Source organism: Malaya genurostris, chromosome 3 (genome assembly GCF_030247185.1).
Source record: "Malaya genurostris strain Urasoe2022 chromosome 3, Malgen_1.1, whole genome shotgun sequence".
Classification (NCBI taxonomy): Eukaryota; Metazoa; Arthropoda; class Insecta; order Diptera; family Culicidae; genus Malaya; species Malaya genurostris.
In genome coordinates, this window is record NC_080572.1 from 31,683,796 (window position 1) to 31,700,607 (window position 16,812).

General features: G+C 35.2%; 1 protein-coding gene across 4 annotated transcripts in view; it reads left to right on the forward strand.

The window, feature by feature from the left end:
- Positions 1–440: 440 nt before the first annotated feature.
- Positions 441–16,812, forward strand: part of LOC131439646 (DENN domain-containing protein 5B) — a 55,158-nt gene continuing 38,786 nt past the window's right edge. For all 4 annotated transcript variants that reach the window (XM_058610928.1, XM_058610926.1, XM_058610925.1 and 1 more), the window contains exon 1: positions 441–1,537. In XM_058610928.1, coding sequence (XP_058466911.1) covers positions 1,300–1,537 — 238 coding nt within the window. In that variant the 5' untranslated portion in view covers positions 441–1,299. The remainder of the gene's footprint in view (positions 1,538–16,812) is intronic.

Sequence of the window (16,812 nt, forward strand, 5' to 3'; positions counted from 1 at the left end):
TTGCCACTCTAAGACAAGCTCTCTGCTTCTTGTCCACATGACTTGCATGCAATTAATCTTTTATAATGAAAAACAAAACAGAATCTTGACATTTACTTTGGATTTACAACTCCGAGAGTAACATAATTTCATTTAGAAATATTAGACACAATTGAACTATTCCTGGTTTAATGTTAGTTTGGTTTGTGAATAATAGCCTTTACCTTCCTAAAATTAACTCAGGAAAGTTAACAATCTGCGGAAATCTAACTCCCCACGTAAACCCACCGCTCTACACAAAAACCCATTCGAAATTCTTTCAATTTTACTCAATGATACAAACACATACCCGATCAACAACCTGTCAGTTACAGGACGCTATTCGCTTGAGCTAGTATGTGTGCCACTCGCTTGCCTGAGAGTGGGTTGTTTCTCTTCATGGGAATAGTTTCGCCTTCAGTATATCTTTGTCTTTCTTTTAATATTGACGTGCATGAATAGAAATTTTTCGCTACGTAGTTCGAAACTCAAGTAGTTAAAGTGGGATTGCTTCATTTTAAAATACCAAATATTCGTGCAATTCAATGCATGACAATGCGTTTATTAATTCCTACAATTCTTTCTACGAGTATGCACCAATAGGTGATACTTTGAACTACACTAACGACGGTGACAAAGAATTCGAGCGGAACGTTCGGAGTAGTTTTTATCGATTGTCGACGTGCAAATTACAGAAAAAAATAAATAAATGGGAAATTAAGCCACTCCACAAAGGAATGCAACGTGGATAAAAACAATTGAAGTGTGATATAAGAGTTAGGAAAGCAGAAATACCAATTGAAATGATGCTGCAAAGATGAAGTGGTAACAGAAACGAGAAATAATAAAAAGGAAAGAAAATCGATCTTCAAGCAATCAAAAATCTTCCTTCCTCACTGATTTCAGTGACGGCAGGAGAATTCATATGTTTAAGTGCTATCTTTCTCATGTAATCTGGAAGCAGTACATGTGTTAGTGTTTTTTCTCATGGTTCGCTAAAAAGTCTGGCTTTGACGTATTGAAGTAAAAAATACAAGTGTGTTTTGGCCAAGAAGGTCATCAGATTGTGGTGTTTTGTGTGTACATCTGCGAGCAAAGCGTGTATTACTTAATGCTATCATTGCGCCCTCTGTTTAGTGGGACTAATTTCGACAAGTGATTTTTCATAAGAAATGAGTTGGTGAAAATTTTATATAACGTAAAAACAACTCCGCATAGCCAAAGCAACCATTCGGTCATTGTCAGCCACGATACCTTGCCCTCTTCTTATCACGTCTTATTATGAGTGATGAATCCAATGGCCTCAACAGCAATGGTCATACCAGCGAGCAGCAAGATCCCAGCGTATCTACTGGAAAAGCTTCTAGTAGTCTGGATGAATCCACCGCCGGACTGGATCCCACTGGCAAACCAAAAGGACTGAATGAAAGTGTTCAGCAGCAATTTTGTCGTTTTGCAGATTATTTCGTGATCTGTGGCCTGGATCTTGACTCTGGCCTTGAACCTGATCTGTTTGCAGGTAATTCTGCATGGAAATTCTGTAACTTTCGAACGAAAAATGAAAAAGGTAGACCTATGTCTGCCTGATGGTAGAACGTAAATATTTGTTTGGTTGTGTATGATCCGTTTCTATAATTGAATTGTCAAGTGAATATTTAAAATATCAAAATAAAATACTTTTCACGGGTTTTCACTTATATTTAATGCTGATTTTGTAGTAATATTGTTTCGCAGAATTAAAGTGATGCTATTGGCTCTGATTCCATCGCAATGTTTGGAATGTATGCCGAGTAATTCGCCAAATAGATGAGTAACTGCGAAGTAATTGGTAATAAATAACTAGTCTTTTGGATGGAAGTGGATCATTTTGCCAAAAGCCATATCACCGAAAGTCGTATCGCCGAATACCATTTCACCGAAAGGGTCATTTCGCCAAAAGGAGTATTTCGCTGGAAGGGTAATTTCGAATACATCACATTATAACCATTTAAAACTACAAGTATCTGCTGTTGGAAGCGACGGAATATCGCATACAAGCATATAGCCACCTCGTTAGATTCAAGCTAGTGGTAGCTAGGTCAGACAGAACACGAGCTAAAACTATGTGGCGAATCAATTAAATTAAAAAATTAACTGATTCATGGTTCTTATAACGGAATTTCTACCAATCAAATATTTGCGGTATTTTCCTTTAACTGAGTGCAAAAGAAACCTAGCTTTCAGGTTGCGGGTCAGCGACCATCTTGGCTTCGATTATGTGGCCTTGTCGAATCAATTATCTAGGAGTAGACAAATAAATATTTTGGATGAATAGCCAGAATGTGAAGTTTTCTAATTAATAATGTGATGCATTCGAAGTTTTCCTTTCGGCAAAATGTACCTTTCGGCAAAATCACTTTCGGTGAATTGAACCATTTGGCGGAATGATCCGGCCCCTTCAATTCCAATATGATATTAGAACGATTGTACGATTCAGCGAAATGACCCTTTCGGTGAACCGTCATCAATCACCAAATTTAGAATATATTTCTTTGCAATTTCAATACTGGGGGAGTGAATATCCCCTTGGAGGCAACATCCACTAGTATATATTGCAAACATCCACTTCCCTCCTTTTTTCTTATTTTATCTGAAGTCCTTTTTAGGTCGATATACTTATTCCAGCCAGTTTTCGAATTTTTGATCCCATGCGAAAAATATCTTTCCGGACAGGACAAAATGCTCATCTGTGGTGTCAGTGATCTTGCGCGATTTGAACTTTTTATTGATAACCAGCTTTTAAGGTTTGGCAACTAATAATAGTGAAAGGCAGAGCCGTAATGAGCATTCCTGGCAAACTCAGAGTTCCGAGGCAAACTCAAAAATATTCGCTCAACCAATTTTTCAACAAACATTACGAAGACGAACACACATAATTTTATTTTTCTAAAAGGTTATTCCAAGTAACACTTTTAATTTTAGTAAATACTTGTAGAAGTCTTGAGTGTTACATCATAAATTTCGCATTGAAACTGTAAACTCCCGAAAGCTTACTGAAAACTATTTTGAGATCGTATTCCTGTCAAATGTTATTTTCCATTCTTCATTAGGTTTATGAAGCAAAATGAAGAATCAGCATAAACCTATGTTATGCCTATTCCGGAAACGATTTAAAAGCCTGTTTTAATCCACCTTGTGGTGTGATGATGCCTTTCTCATACAACTCATGTTTTAATAAACATTACTAAGTGATCTTCAGAAAACTTTTATTTTAATCTTGGAAAAAAAAAGTAGTATGGACAAGTCGATTCGATTTAGATGCATCACGTAACCCCTGATAAAAGTTATCCAACACTCGATGATTATTCAGCACCTCGAATACAAAAAAAAATCAGCAAAACTCTCACGCAAGTCGAACGGTGCATACAAATCCACATAAGGCCCATATACTGACGAGAACAGAATCCTTTTCCACAGTGTTAATCAAACCGCACACAGTGCAAGTCGGTTCAATACTAATATTGATTGTGTGAAGAGGTTTAGTTTAAATAACCGCGTCCATGCTATGCGAAAAGCAAAGTAGTCTTGTGTATACGAAATTGCCGTCTCAGTTAGAACGGCTTGGTAAACAGGAAAAATTATTTATTGTTCGTTATTAATTGAAGATTCAACCACCAATTATCTTAAATATACAGTTTTATCTCCTGGAATCAATGCAAATCAGCCAAATTTCACATCAAAGCTGACACTGTGTCGATTTGTCTACACATCTGATCATGTAGGTGCTCATTTGCGACTAGTCGCAAATAAACGTAAGTGCGTTTGAAATCCATCTAACTGTCGACTCAACATGAAAAGACTAATATTAATTTATTCCGTCCCACTCATCTACAATAATCTCAACTCGTCGAACTGCTTCACCCCGATTTTATACTTCAGTATTTATCGTCGTTATTGTTAGAAACCATCTTGATATTCGTGGAATCCAGAAAACGAACCTGATGAACATCAATAACACTCGACTAAAATTTGATTCGTTACAAAAGTTCAATGGACTGTACCTAAATACAATCTTCCAAATATTTTATTCAATATTTGGTTACAAGTGGATAAATCTTAGGCATATGAAACAAAACATACCCTAAACTAGCAACGTTCCTTAGATTATAATGAGATACTCAATGCATTATCGAACGTAGAAGATTCTCTCAAATGATAGATGCCCTTTAGTTTTTGATAATGTTCTTCCCTAAGTGGAAACGATTTCTATTTAGTACTTGCATGTGATACTCATAGCTAGTGTAGTAGGATTCTATAACCAATCTTAGCGAAAGATTAATGCATATATTTTACCACTACTGCATCTATTAACAGTGGTTCCGTTATTATTTCAAATTATATCCTTGCTCTCAAGTGCTAGTGCTAGTATTGTACATGCATCTATTTTCAAAACATCATCGTTGCGTCAGTTTTCTGGTCTTAAGTTGAGTTTGTATACATGAGTTAGTAGCGATAGAGCAGGATGAAAACCAAAAAAAATCTACACGGTTGGTGCGCTTAGCAAAACCCAGCGGAAAACTGCCGATGAATAAATTGTTAATACATACCTCAAACAGGCCGCGAATCTGCAGCGGTTGTTGAACGACGTACATTTGTTATATGCTAGTTGTACAATGGCGGCAACGGCAGTGGCGATCGGCACGGTATTACGAACACCGCATAAGTGTTGCATCAATGCGAGCGACCCAGTTGAAATCTTTGCTGTCATAATAGGAAGAACATACACATGAAGAATCGTTAATTATGGAAATCCACGGGCGCGCATGTGAGGGGCGGTTTTGCTTACCGGTTCAAGTGATTACTATTATTTTCCCCATGGTAGGGAAATGATCTATTCGCTTTGATTTACTACGACGCACAGTGGTTCGAATCAATAAAAACGTGGACATAAATCAATAGCTGCCAAACCGTTCTTTTAATGCATATAGTTGCTTTAAAGAAATTATTTGTAAATATATACCGGGTATTTTGATCCTATCATTAATTGTTCATGGCCTACTTTGACAAAAAATGTAACCATAACTTTTTTATCTGAAGAGATAGAATTTTTTTTTCTTCTACAAAGTTTTAGAACTATTAAAAATAATTTACATTGTCAAATGTACCAAAAGTCTAGGTCGCACCGTTTCGGATATACAAAGCGTTTTTATGGCAACCCCCTTAAAATCAGTTTTTTATTCATAAATTGTTTCGAGTTATTTTGTTATGCATACTTTGTTTGGAATAATTGTAGAATTTATAAAATCGCATATTTTTGTTGATAGCCATAGTGAAAATGAGTCACACGAATATTACTCAAGATATTCTCATTGGAAAATAAATTTGATAAGGTACTTGTTCTCCTATAACTATTATAAAAGTTGGCTGCATTAAGTTGCATAATTCGCTTCGGCACAAGGTTTCCTAGGTAAAAAAGGTAAAATTATGCATAAATTTTCCAGAAAAGAATAAACTTATGCATTAGCTTCTACAAAATTATGAAATTCTATATTTTCTACAATTATTCCAAACGAAGTATGCATAAAAAAATAACACGAAACAAGTTATGACTAGAAAACTAGTTTTAAGGGGGTTGCCATAATTCATTAATTAAAACTAACTTTGAAAAGACCTAAAAAAAAGTTCCACCGAGTTCCACTTAGTTTTTTTTATGATATTGGGCACATCTTTTCCTACAAATTTTGTAAAAATCAGCTGCATAAAGTTGCATATTTCGCTTCGGTGCAAGGTTTTATCCTAGGTAAAAAAAAGGTAAAATGTTGCATAACTTTGCCAGGAAAGAACAAATCTATGCACTATCTTCAACAAAAATATGCGATTTTATAAATTCTACAATTATTCCAAACAAAGTATTCATAACAAAATAACTCGAAACAATTTATGAATAAAAAACTGGTTTTAAGGGGGTTGCCATAAAAACGCTTTGTGTATCCGAAACGGTGCGACCTAGACTTTTGGTATATTTGACAAAGTAAATTTTTTTCATAGTTCTAAAACTTTGTAGAAGAAAAAAAATTTCTATCTCTTCAGAAAAAAAAGTTATGGTTACATTTTTTGTCAAAGTAGGCCATGAATAATTATTGATAGGATCAAATTACGCGGTATATATTTATAAATAATTTCTTCGAAGCAACTATATGCATTAAAAGAACGGTTTGGCAGCTACTGATTTATGTCCACGTTTTTATTAATTCGAACCACTGTGCGACGCATCTTTTGTTGCAGCTCGAGTAACAACTAACTGCTACTGATTGTCGCGATACCCGGTAATTTCACTTTTTTTGGTGGAAGGGCTTTCATATAATTCACGTTAAATCGGGAAGTGATTATTTAGTTAGGATCCCAAGTAACAATTTTTGTTACGCTAGCTTGTTTGTGACTAGTTTGCAACCAGATATTTGAGTGATTGTTACTAATATCTAACCACTTGCATGACTCAAAAAGCGCAGTTTCTACTAGTTGTTAAGTCGGCTAAAACTATGTCGTTACGTTGTAATGCCATACTGAAATAACTTATCTTTTCATAACTTGAAAATAACTTGTTTTCAAGTAAACTAGTTGAAACTTGGTCACCATCGACATTATAAGCATTGAATGAATCCAGAATACTTTTCTATCATCAATAAAAAAGCAGAAGAGTACTTTAAGTCACAAACTCGATACAAGGTACAAATTTCACAACGATCCAAAAATTGTCGAGCGGAATTCAATTTTACTTAACTGTTTTTTATGCGCCTTCAATCAAAATCTGTTTATGAAGATATAAAAAACAAACAACAAAATAACCCTATGTTCAGAATGCTCAAATTTATTCCAAGTAGAGTGATTTCTCATCATTTTAAATTCATATATCATGAGAACTATAATATTATCACATTCGATGTTCAATCCCTATATTATTTTCTTCGTGTTTATGACAGTGCATAGAACAAAAATGACTATTCTGCCTTTCACTATTTTCGGCAAAAAGTAGTTTTGAAGAAAGTAATATCCTGGTTTTATTTACGTTTCATACACTTCTTGAGACTCCATATTGTGTTCGCCATATTCAAGCCAACAAAGGCTGTTTTGTTTGCATTTTAGTTATCATAACGATGGGAAAACTTAACGATAACTACCTGAATTAATGAAGAAATTATATGTTATAATCTTATAATATCTAAGTTATTGCTATATCAATTCACAGTATCGATTCACTTATATGTTAACGTATTTATAATGGTTTCGCAACGGAAAATAAACCTTTTTTTAACTAGTAGCTAAAAACATAGCTGTGATTAAAGATATGTTAGAATCAAGTAACGATAACTTACAAATGATAGTTAGTTTAATGTTTACGTTATAAAGAAACACTGCTGTCACCTTGTTTTAACCAGTATAACATAAAAAACATGTTCGTGCTCTTGTTGCAACACAGTTTGGACTTTGTCGTATCAGAACTAGTTGCGGATTGCTACTTGGGATGTACTAATCATGAATACGACGCAGAAATGTTGTTTTGAACGGTTAACATGACGTGATATTTTCAGATTTCATGACAGTAAATCCGTTCTATTCCGAAGCTACACATTAACAATAACAAAAAAAATTTCATCATGCAAAAATTATTGTGGTTAGAAATATTCATATGCCATTTTGTTTCAAAAATGAATCTGAAAAAATCATCACAACAAAGGATTAGCAGACAGCTCATTTAGATAAAAAAAAACTTATGTCCGTATATTCTAACTTCACGTTTGAAAAAAAAATCAAATGGAAGTTTCGAGAGCGTACAAGATATCTACCTCTTTTTTCTTAATAGGGTTCTAAATGCTAAAAATGCTTTGGATTAACCTGCAAAATATTCAGAAAGTAGGATGAGCTTTCCGCTGGTTCTTAGCCAGTTTTATTTCCAGCTAGCCCAACTAATTCATCGTCTATGAGAAATCCTTCTACAATGGATCTGATTCTAACAGATCAATGTCACATTTGTAGTGAACTGACTTCGATCAGATCATCTATCAATAACGTTGAGGATTTCAAATTAAGCAATGATTAATTCAATTAGTTTTATATTCCACCACTTCAGACACCACCACGATAACTATTACAATTTTGTGCGTCCTATTGAAATCATACACAATTATGAGCATAACAAAAGTATTCTCTCAAGATTACGTAACTGAGACAAATTATGGTGAAACAATGGGAATCATTAGAAAAATTAAAAACTTGAAGGCTCCTAAGAATTCTTTATAATTTTATAATAAATTTTTCCGATGAGACTAGTGTTTTGTATACTTATTATCAAATCTAATAAGAATCCAGCAGAAGTATCAAAATTATCCTAATTTTTAATTATGAGATTTTATTGTGGTGTTATCGATAACAACTAAGAAAGCTCTGATACTTTCTGATTGATTTTAAATCAAACCCCTAAAAATCTTTGGACGAGGTGTGGGGTGTTGATCCAATTTCCAATGGATTATTAAACATATGGGACTGTACGGAACGTTCCGGGTTGACGATTCATTGCATAGGGCACTGGTCTTTCAAACCAGTTGTCGTATGTTCGAGCCCAGACCTGGAAGGATTCGTAGTGTCAGTAGAATCGTAGCACCAGCCATGCAATGGTTCTGTAAACTCCGAATTGGCTGCGAAGTCTGTTGACACAGAAGGTCAAATTCCACTACAGGAATGTAATACCAAGGCTTTTGACTGTACGGAACAAAAATTTGTTTCAACACTGAACATCTCTCTCAAACGTAAAAATGGGTATTGACTCCTACTTTTTACTTGTTGAATGAAAGAAATCATTATGCAGAAAATTGTTTCTTATATTTGGGCTAATAATATTTTTCCCGGAAAAATTCCCGGTTTTTTCCCGGTGAAAGTCAAAACAATACATAACGCGTATACTTTTCCTGATACTTTTTCTTCTATGTAAACTTGTTTATTAATCGTACCTGTAGTTATAAAGATATTTTATTCACACCACAACAACAAATAGCTTAACGAAGCTGATTGAAGTCTGCTTTTATATTTGTTTCATCACGCCGCAGTCAAATTTGTCAGCAATTTGTCGTGCAACTTACGTGCTCTTGTTTCCAAACTGGTTTCCTGTTACTCTTTTCTATTTGAGGGTTTTATTACCCTAAACGACCTACTACGAAAGAGACAAACAGAAAATCTCAAAATCAGTGGCTGACTAAAGGAAGAATTAGACTGGTAATGCGATATTTGGACTGATCTCTTTTAGGAAGTAAAGCTATTTGATTTCTTGTGGTTACAAGGACTGTTTCTTTGTGCGTTTCACATGCAAAGTAGTTTAATAAACTTTTTCCAGTTCAATCTAGTTCTAGACGAAATACAAATCGTTTAAACAGGTTCATAATTTGACAAAATAAGAGAATTTTGCACAAAAAATAATAAAATCTGTTTTCTTGCATTACATGTCAGTGATACCGTCATACTAATGGTTCTGCATGGGTTATACAGTAACTGACTCGACAATACTCTCCGTGCCACTTACATGTATCCTAGAACCATCAGCAGCTTCCTTATTACCTTTCATAACATATGGATCTATCTATACATTCGGCATAAATAGAAATATTATAAATTAACTTCGATTCATGGATACTTGTTGTGCTTGAGTCGACGATTCACAGTATGAGGCTGGCAGACTAGTTTTTCGAATTAGAAGCTGGAAAGATTCTTAGAGTCAGTAAGAACGAAGCATTAGCTATGTAATTGTTTTGCACACTTGCGAAGTTTGTTGAACAAGATCATGTTGAGTAATGAGTTATTTCAAAAAGTACATCATCCATGTAACTATTTTTAAAACATGCAATAAAACACAAACGGTTCATCCGATTTCAAAATTTATTTTTTCATATTAATGAACAATCCTTCCGGTTAATTGTGGAATATAATTTCATGCCTCGACTGCAAGGCCAGTACGCCATACGGTCGGTCCAGTTTTTTAGTACTTTTTCGATTGTATGCAGCTTTATTTCAGCTATGGCTGCACGAATGTTGTCCTTCAAGGTTTGAATTGTCTCTGGCTTGTCCACAAAATACTTATCTTTGACAGCCCCCAAAGGTAATAGTCTAACGGCATCAAAACACAGCTCTGAGGCGGCCAAACGACATCCGAATTTCGACTGATAATTCGATCTTCGAAGACTGTGCGCAGAAGATCGATCGTAGCGTTGGCTGTGTGGCACGGAGCGCCGTCTGGTTGGAACCAAATGGTGTCCAAGTTATCCTCTTCAAGTAACGGGAAGAACCAATCGCTAATCATGGCGCGGTAGCGCTCGCCATTGACCGTGGCGGCGGCTCCTGCCTCATTTTCGAAGAAAAACGGCCCAATGATGCCGCCAGACCAAACCGTCACTCTCTGAGGTTGCATCGGCTTCTCCATGATAACGTGCGGGTTTTCAGTCCCCCAGATGCGACAATTTTGCTTATTAACATACCCGCCGAGAAGATGATTTTTTTTGGCAAAAATCGGCGCCTTCTTCAAGCTGATTTTCAAAGTGAAACTACACTATTTTCACGCGTTCCTCAAGCGTATACAGAACCATTTTCGTTCAGCGGAAGGATAAAACTAAGTTTCTGTCCAATCAGAAGTGACATTAAGGTTACCAATGTCGAAATAACCGCTAGTTCAAAAAAATGTTAGATGGCGAATCCTGTAGTTATAAACATTGAAACATTGAGCGTCATTCAGGCGGAACTCAATAAATGACAAACATACTTAAAGATAACAAGTGTTTTTAGGAGGTTTGTTTTTTCAATTTTCTGTAAGTTATTTTGACAGTGTTAAGTGACGTCTCCACTCAGTATTGTTTGGAAAATCATCATCATAGGTTAACTCCAGAACAACGCTTCCAAATCGCGGAAATAAATTTTCAAAATCAGTGTTCATTTTAAACTGTTTCTACCGCAAAATTCTCTTCAGTGACGAATCGCATTTTTGGTTGAATGGATACGTCAACAAGCAAAATTGCCGTGTTTGGAGCAAAGATAATTCACACACCGTTCAAGAATTACCGATACATCCCGACAAATGTACTATTTAGTGCAGTATATGGGCTGGTAGTATCATCGGTCCTTATCTCTTTAAAAATGAGGCAGGACGACGCGTTACCGTAAATGGAAATCGCTACAGAACCATGATAAATGAATTTATGTTGCCATGTGGATGTGGACGAGATGTTGTTTCAAAAGGATGTTGCCACTTGTCGTACTGCGGCCGAAACAATCGACTTATTGAAAGAAAATTTCAAGGACAACATTACTTCGAGAAATGAACCGGTGATTCGACACCACTCGAATATTTTATTGGATTAGATTTATGTGGATAAACCAGCAAACCTTCTAAGTGGTCGAAAATTTGACCTCCACAATGAATAACAATCGTGGCGGCCATATGCCCGAAATCAAATTTAAATGTTAAATGCCAAGAAGTTTGTTACCAAATAAAAACAAATTTGGCCATTTCATAATTTGGTATGGTTTAAATTTTTAAATTTAAATAATTTTAAATCAGCAAGCTCTTAAGAAACCTTTATTTGAAAATGCATAAATCATGTGTTAATATAGATGTAAAAATATGGCTCCAATATAACGGTCTCAAAGCAAATTTACTCGAATTTTTTTAATGTGAAGAAAATTAATTGTCAACAGTAAAAACTTTGCATGCATTGATGATTTTTCAATCATTTAGAGAGCTTAAACAACTAGGCGCGAATTAAAATGTGCACCGATACTGTAACAATTCTAACACCATAATAATACTGTGATTACTTTAGCACGATAATTAAATGTATCGATATCAGTGGAATTGTCGATTCATATTTTCGCGCAGCTATAACATGGACAAATTATATTTTGTGATATGGTGGTTTAGAAACAGAGTGAATCTGTTGATTATAGTCCAAGTAATCTGCAAGATCATGTGGTGGCTAGAATATTTAGATGACTATTGGTACAATCACCCTGTATCCATACTATACTCAATCAACATAGCAGCCTAAAACATATATACCGGTAGTTCATTCCGTTAACTGCAATAAATATACACTTTCAGTTTCTCTATTCAAAAGCGAAACCAACTTGTAAACCTTGAAGCAAATGATTTAAAATTTTCATTTTTAAAAGATGGAGAAATCCTTAGGTTGGAATCACAAGAAAAGCTGTTTCGAAGTACTGTGTCCTTTTTGCTATCTTCTATTCACTTTTGAAACATTTTGCCGGAAGAAACTTCCGAGCGAACGAGAAGCAATGGAGCTCAGCTCTACCACCTACAATATTAGTGGAACCATTGTGGAGTCAGCTTGGCGTTCAACTCATTCCAATTTGATTCGGTTAGTTAAGTATTTCTAAGGAAGAAAAAAACAACAATACCTGAATAAACAGTTTTTGGAGCTAGACGGCTTTGCATGTGAATTGAGAGGTAAAATAAAAATTCAGGCGGTTGAGGTTGTTAGGTTCGCACAGAAATAAGCACACGTACAGTTGAGCTGCTCAGTTGCAATGGTTGATGAGTGCTATAGTTGACAGCAGTATTAATATACATTAGTGTTCGTCTTAGTAGAAATTGTCTCGAGCGAAAGTTTCTGTTGAATGTACGTAGCGTAGTAGAGTGCATTCGGCTAGTATGAAAGCACTACTTGTACGATCAGTACCTGACTGGTTTAATTTTGGTTTGATGTTGAATAATGTGAGGTGAAATTTTTCTTTACCCATTCATTAATATGTGCCAGATACTTTCAAATGCTGAATTATATCTTTTCATAGAAAAACTGATCCTTTCATGTAGGATTATGCAATTTTTGGGATGATTCATGATACAAGTTCGGAACGGGTGCACGTGATGGATAAATCGACGCCTTTAACGAAGCCCACCAGGCCTCGATTCTTAACCCCACACAAAGGAACAGAAAGTTTTTCTGTCCCGAAGAGAAGAGCCCATTGATTTAAAAGATAAAAACCTCTATAATCGAAAATCGGATCATGGTACTATTCTTGATCATGGAATTAGTTTTAAACTTCTTCGCGAAGACAGTTTAACTAAAGCCAATCAACTTAGATGAATCAATTTCTCAAGCTACACTTGCTGATAAACTACTTAAGACTGGAGTTGCTCTTCTAGACATAGAAAAAGCATTCGACAATGTTTGGCACAAAGGATTAATAGCAAAAATGTCTGATTTCCAGTTTCCTATTTATTTGATCAAAATGATTCAAAATTATTTAATTGATCGTACTCTTCAGATTAGCTATCAGAATTGTAAATCTGAATTGCTACCCGTACGAGTCGGTGTTCCGCAGGGTTCGAGCGTAGCTCCAATCTTGTATAATATTTTCACTTCTGATCTTCCAAATCTACCCGTTGGTTATCAGAAATCGCTATTCTGTGACGACGCAAGTCTGTTAGCCACAGGTAGAAATCTAAGAGTGATCTGCAGTCGCCTACAAAGAAGTTTAAATATTTTCAGTGATTATCTGTCAAAATGGAAAATTAAATCAAATACAGCAAAAACGCAATTAATTATCTTTCCTCACAAGCCAAGAGCTTCTTTTCTTAAACCAAACAATAATCACATTCTCAAATTGAATGGCTTGGAATTGACATGGTCTGATCAAGCTAAATACTTAGGTTTAACGTATGACAAAAAACTCACTTTCAAGGACCACATTGAAGGAATCCAGGCAAAGTGTGATAAATATATCAAATGTTTATATCCTCTTATAAACAGAAATTCTAAGCTTTGTCTAAAAAACAAATTGTTAATTTATAAACAAATTTTCAGACCAGCCATGCTTTATGCAGTACCAATTTGGTCAAGTTGTTGTTCCACCAGGAAGAAAACGCATCAAAGGATTCAGAGTAAAATTCTGAAAATGATTTTGAAGCGTCCTCCCTGGTTTAGTACAAATGAGTTACACAGACTCACAAATATAGAACAATTAGATGTAATGTCACATAATATTATAAGCGAATTCCGCGACAAAAATCGATGCAATCTTCAATTGAATCGATTCGCTCTCTGTTTAAGTAAGTTTGTATATAAGTTCCTTTTCCCCATTACACAATACAAGTAGGTTTAAAATTTTCCCTACACAAAAAACTCAGAATTGCGGAAGCAAATGATATCCTCATGGTAACAACCAAATCATATATATAATAGGGCTGAAAAGTCACCACTTGTGGCTGAACACCCAATTTAAATCTTAATAATTTAATTTTAACTCATATTCCAATAATAAGTTATTAAAAAAATACTTAAGAGAGACATGGTCTCGCACTGCTAAACTGCTTAACCTCTATGCTCTGTTCTGAACATGAAAATATAAAGCAAAACATTAAAGTTTATTTGAAAGCAGAAGTTCATCTCCTCTGTGTGACGAAGAGCAAGCGAAACTTCTCCCCTAGCACTGACTTCTTCAACGAAAGCTCTTATCTCTTCTACATACATAAACCACTGTTGTATAAAGTATGCACGCATCATGAGTGCGCGTGTTATTTTCTTTTACCTTTAGCACTGAATCGCACTAAAGTGCTAGAGCAGAGCTCTCAAATCGGCATGTCGCGTAAATATTCTTTGTTGTGTTCAGTTGAAATTATTTTAATGACCGTCGTTTTAAATGACTTTGGAACTGCAACACGAATCGAAGATAGAAAATGTATGAATCCTTCAAATTATTCTTTTCAATCTAAACTTGTGACAATCGATTGAGCATTTCTAAGTTGTAGAAGTGCTCTTTAAAGTTTTTGTCATTATTTATGGTACTTCAAGAAGCGGTATTCAGAGACCAGCATAACACAAAATAGTTCGTATGTCCATGAATAAATTGAAATAGTATTGGGCCCCACTTTGAAGATTTTTTAGTATCGTTATCTTCTATGACGTTTTGAATTTTCAAAACTCCTAACCAAGTAATTTCAAAATTGGAAATAGGAACCGGATCAAATTAATTCACCAATTTTGTATGGGACCATAAATTTATTTTTATTTGAATTTTTGTTTATTAAATTTGTTTTGGCCTTCTTTTAGCTTCTCTATTCCCGTTACTTACGGAAATGGAATTCGGAAATCGGTGTAATCGAAATCAATCAAATTCGCCTAATGGATTGTTAACCATTTCATTAGATTCGAAATTTTTGAAAATCAGTGTAGCCATCTTAGAGAAATCGTAGTGCGTTCCACATAAAATTTTTGGGTACTCTCCGGATCGCAAACCAAATACCGGTAAAACTGAAATTAGGTTATTTGGTCATCGGCTCTCAAAATCTGTGAGCCCGATAAAGCCAGAAAAAATTACGTGAAACTTTTACTCTAATCACCCTGTATCTCCTGAACCGGAAGTCGGATCTGATTAAAAGACATGTAGTTTTTATGAAAACTTAAGACCTTTTATTTGAATGATGGATGGACGAAATCGGTTCAGAAAAGTACTAGAAAACAGATATTGTTTTATGTCATTACATATATCATCCTGTTGTTCCGGAACCAGAAGTTGAATTCAAATGAAGTTCAGACACCTTATATGGGAGCATAGAACTGTTCACATGAGTATAAGTTAGTAAAAATCAATCAAGCCATCTCGGAGAAAAATTAATAAAATTCTTTTTCACACAAAAATTTTCTTATCTCGACGAACTTCTTCGAATGGTATAAGGGTGTAAAAAGTTGTGTTCTTCCAGCAATTATTGTTGTATAAAGAAATGTAAATATGAAATTGTTTTGAATTTGAAAATTCTGCCATCTTTCTAATACATATGTCATATGCTTGAACGATTATGTTGCCAAAAACGAACCGTGCTAAAACCGAAACGTCATGAAACAGAGTGCTGTGCATAGCCTTTTAGGTGCTTAAAAAAAGGCATAAAACAGTATTGAACATCGCGTTTCACTTTGCTCCGAAACATAGCTTTATCATCAAGCGCGTAAAACTCCTACTAATGCTATAAGGCGAAAAGTCGCTTACACAAAAATATTGATATCTCCGTTAAAAATTGATGGATTTTAACAATCTATGGCTTGTTGGATAGCGGAATCGAAGTCTAAAAGCATATTCTGTTTTCAAGATCAATTGCGCAGATATTGTCAAAAAACAATTTTGACATAAAACTTTGAATAACTCAAAAGTAAACATCCGATCTCAAATATCATTCAATAGCGTTCAGGGTGGCTGGGAGACCTTTCATTTGCAACTAGTCCGATCATGACACCATCATGAGCCAGTGATCACTTGGGTGTATTTAGGCGAGAACACGTGACAGTGATTCATGCGAAGAGAATGCGGTTCTCTCTCACCAGCTGCTTTCAATACAAGCACACACTTAAAGTCTGTCTAATGGACATTGAGAAGAAAAGCGCTTTCCTTTTTGTGTGGAGCCTACCGAATGCATCCGCAGCGTAGAAATGGAACTTACACACTGGTGCATCACTCTAATGAAATGCCATCACCATTCGACTCATTTCGTCGAGTTCGCAATATGTCAGAATGTGTGTGTGTGTGTGTATGTATGTAAGTAAAATTTTTGAGCACTTAATTTTTCCAGTGATGGCTGAACCGATTTTAATAAACTTAGATTCAAATGAAAGGTCTTGTAGTCTCATAAAGTTGTTGAATGTTATTCGAATCCAACGTACGTTGCACGGTGTACGGAATTATGTGCAAAACAAATTAAAATATGTGCACTAACTTTTCACAGGAATGGCTGAACCGATTTTAACAAACTTAGGTTCAAATGAAAGT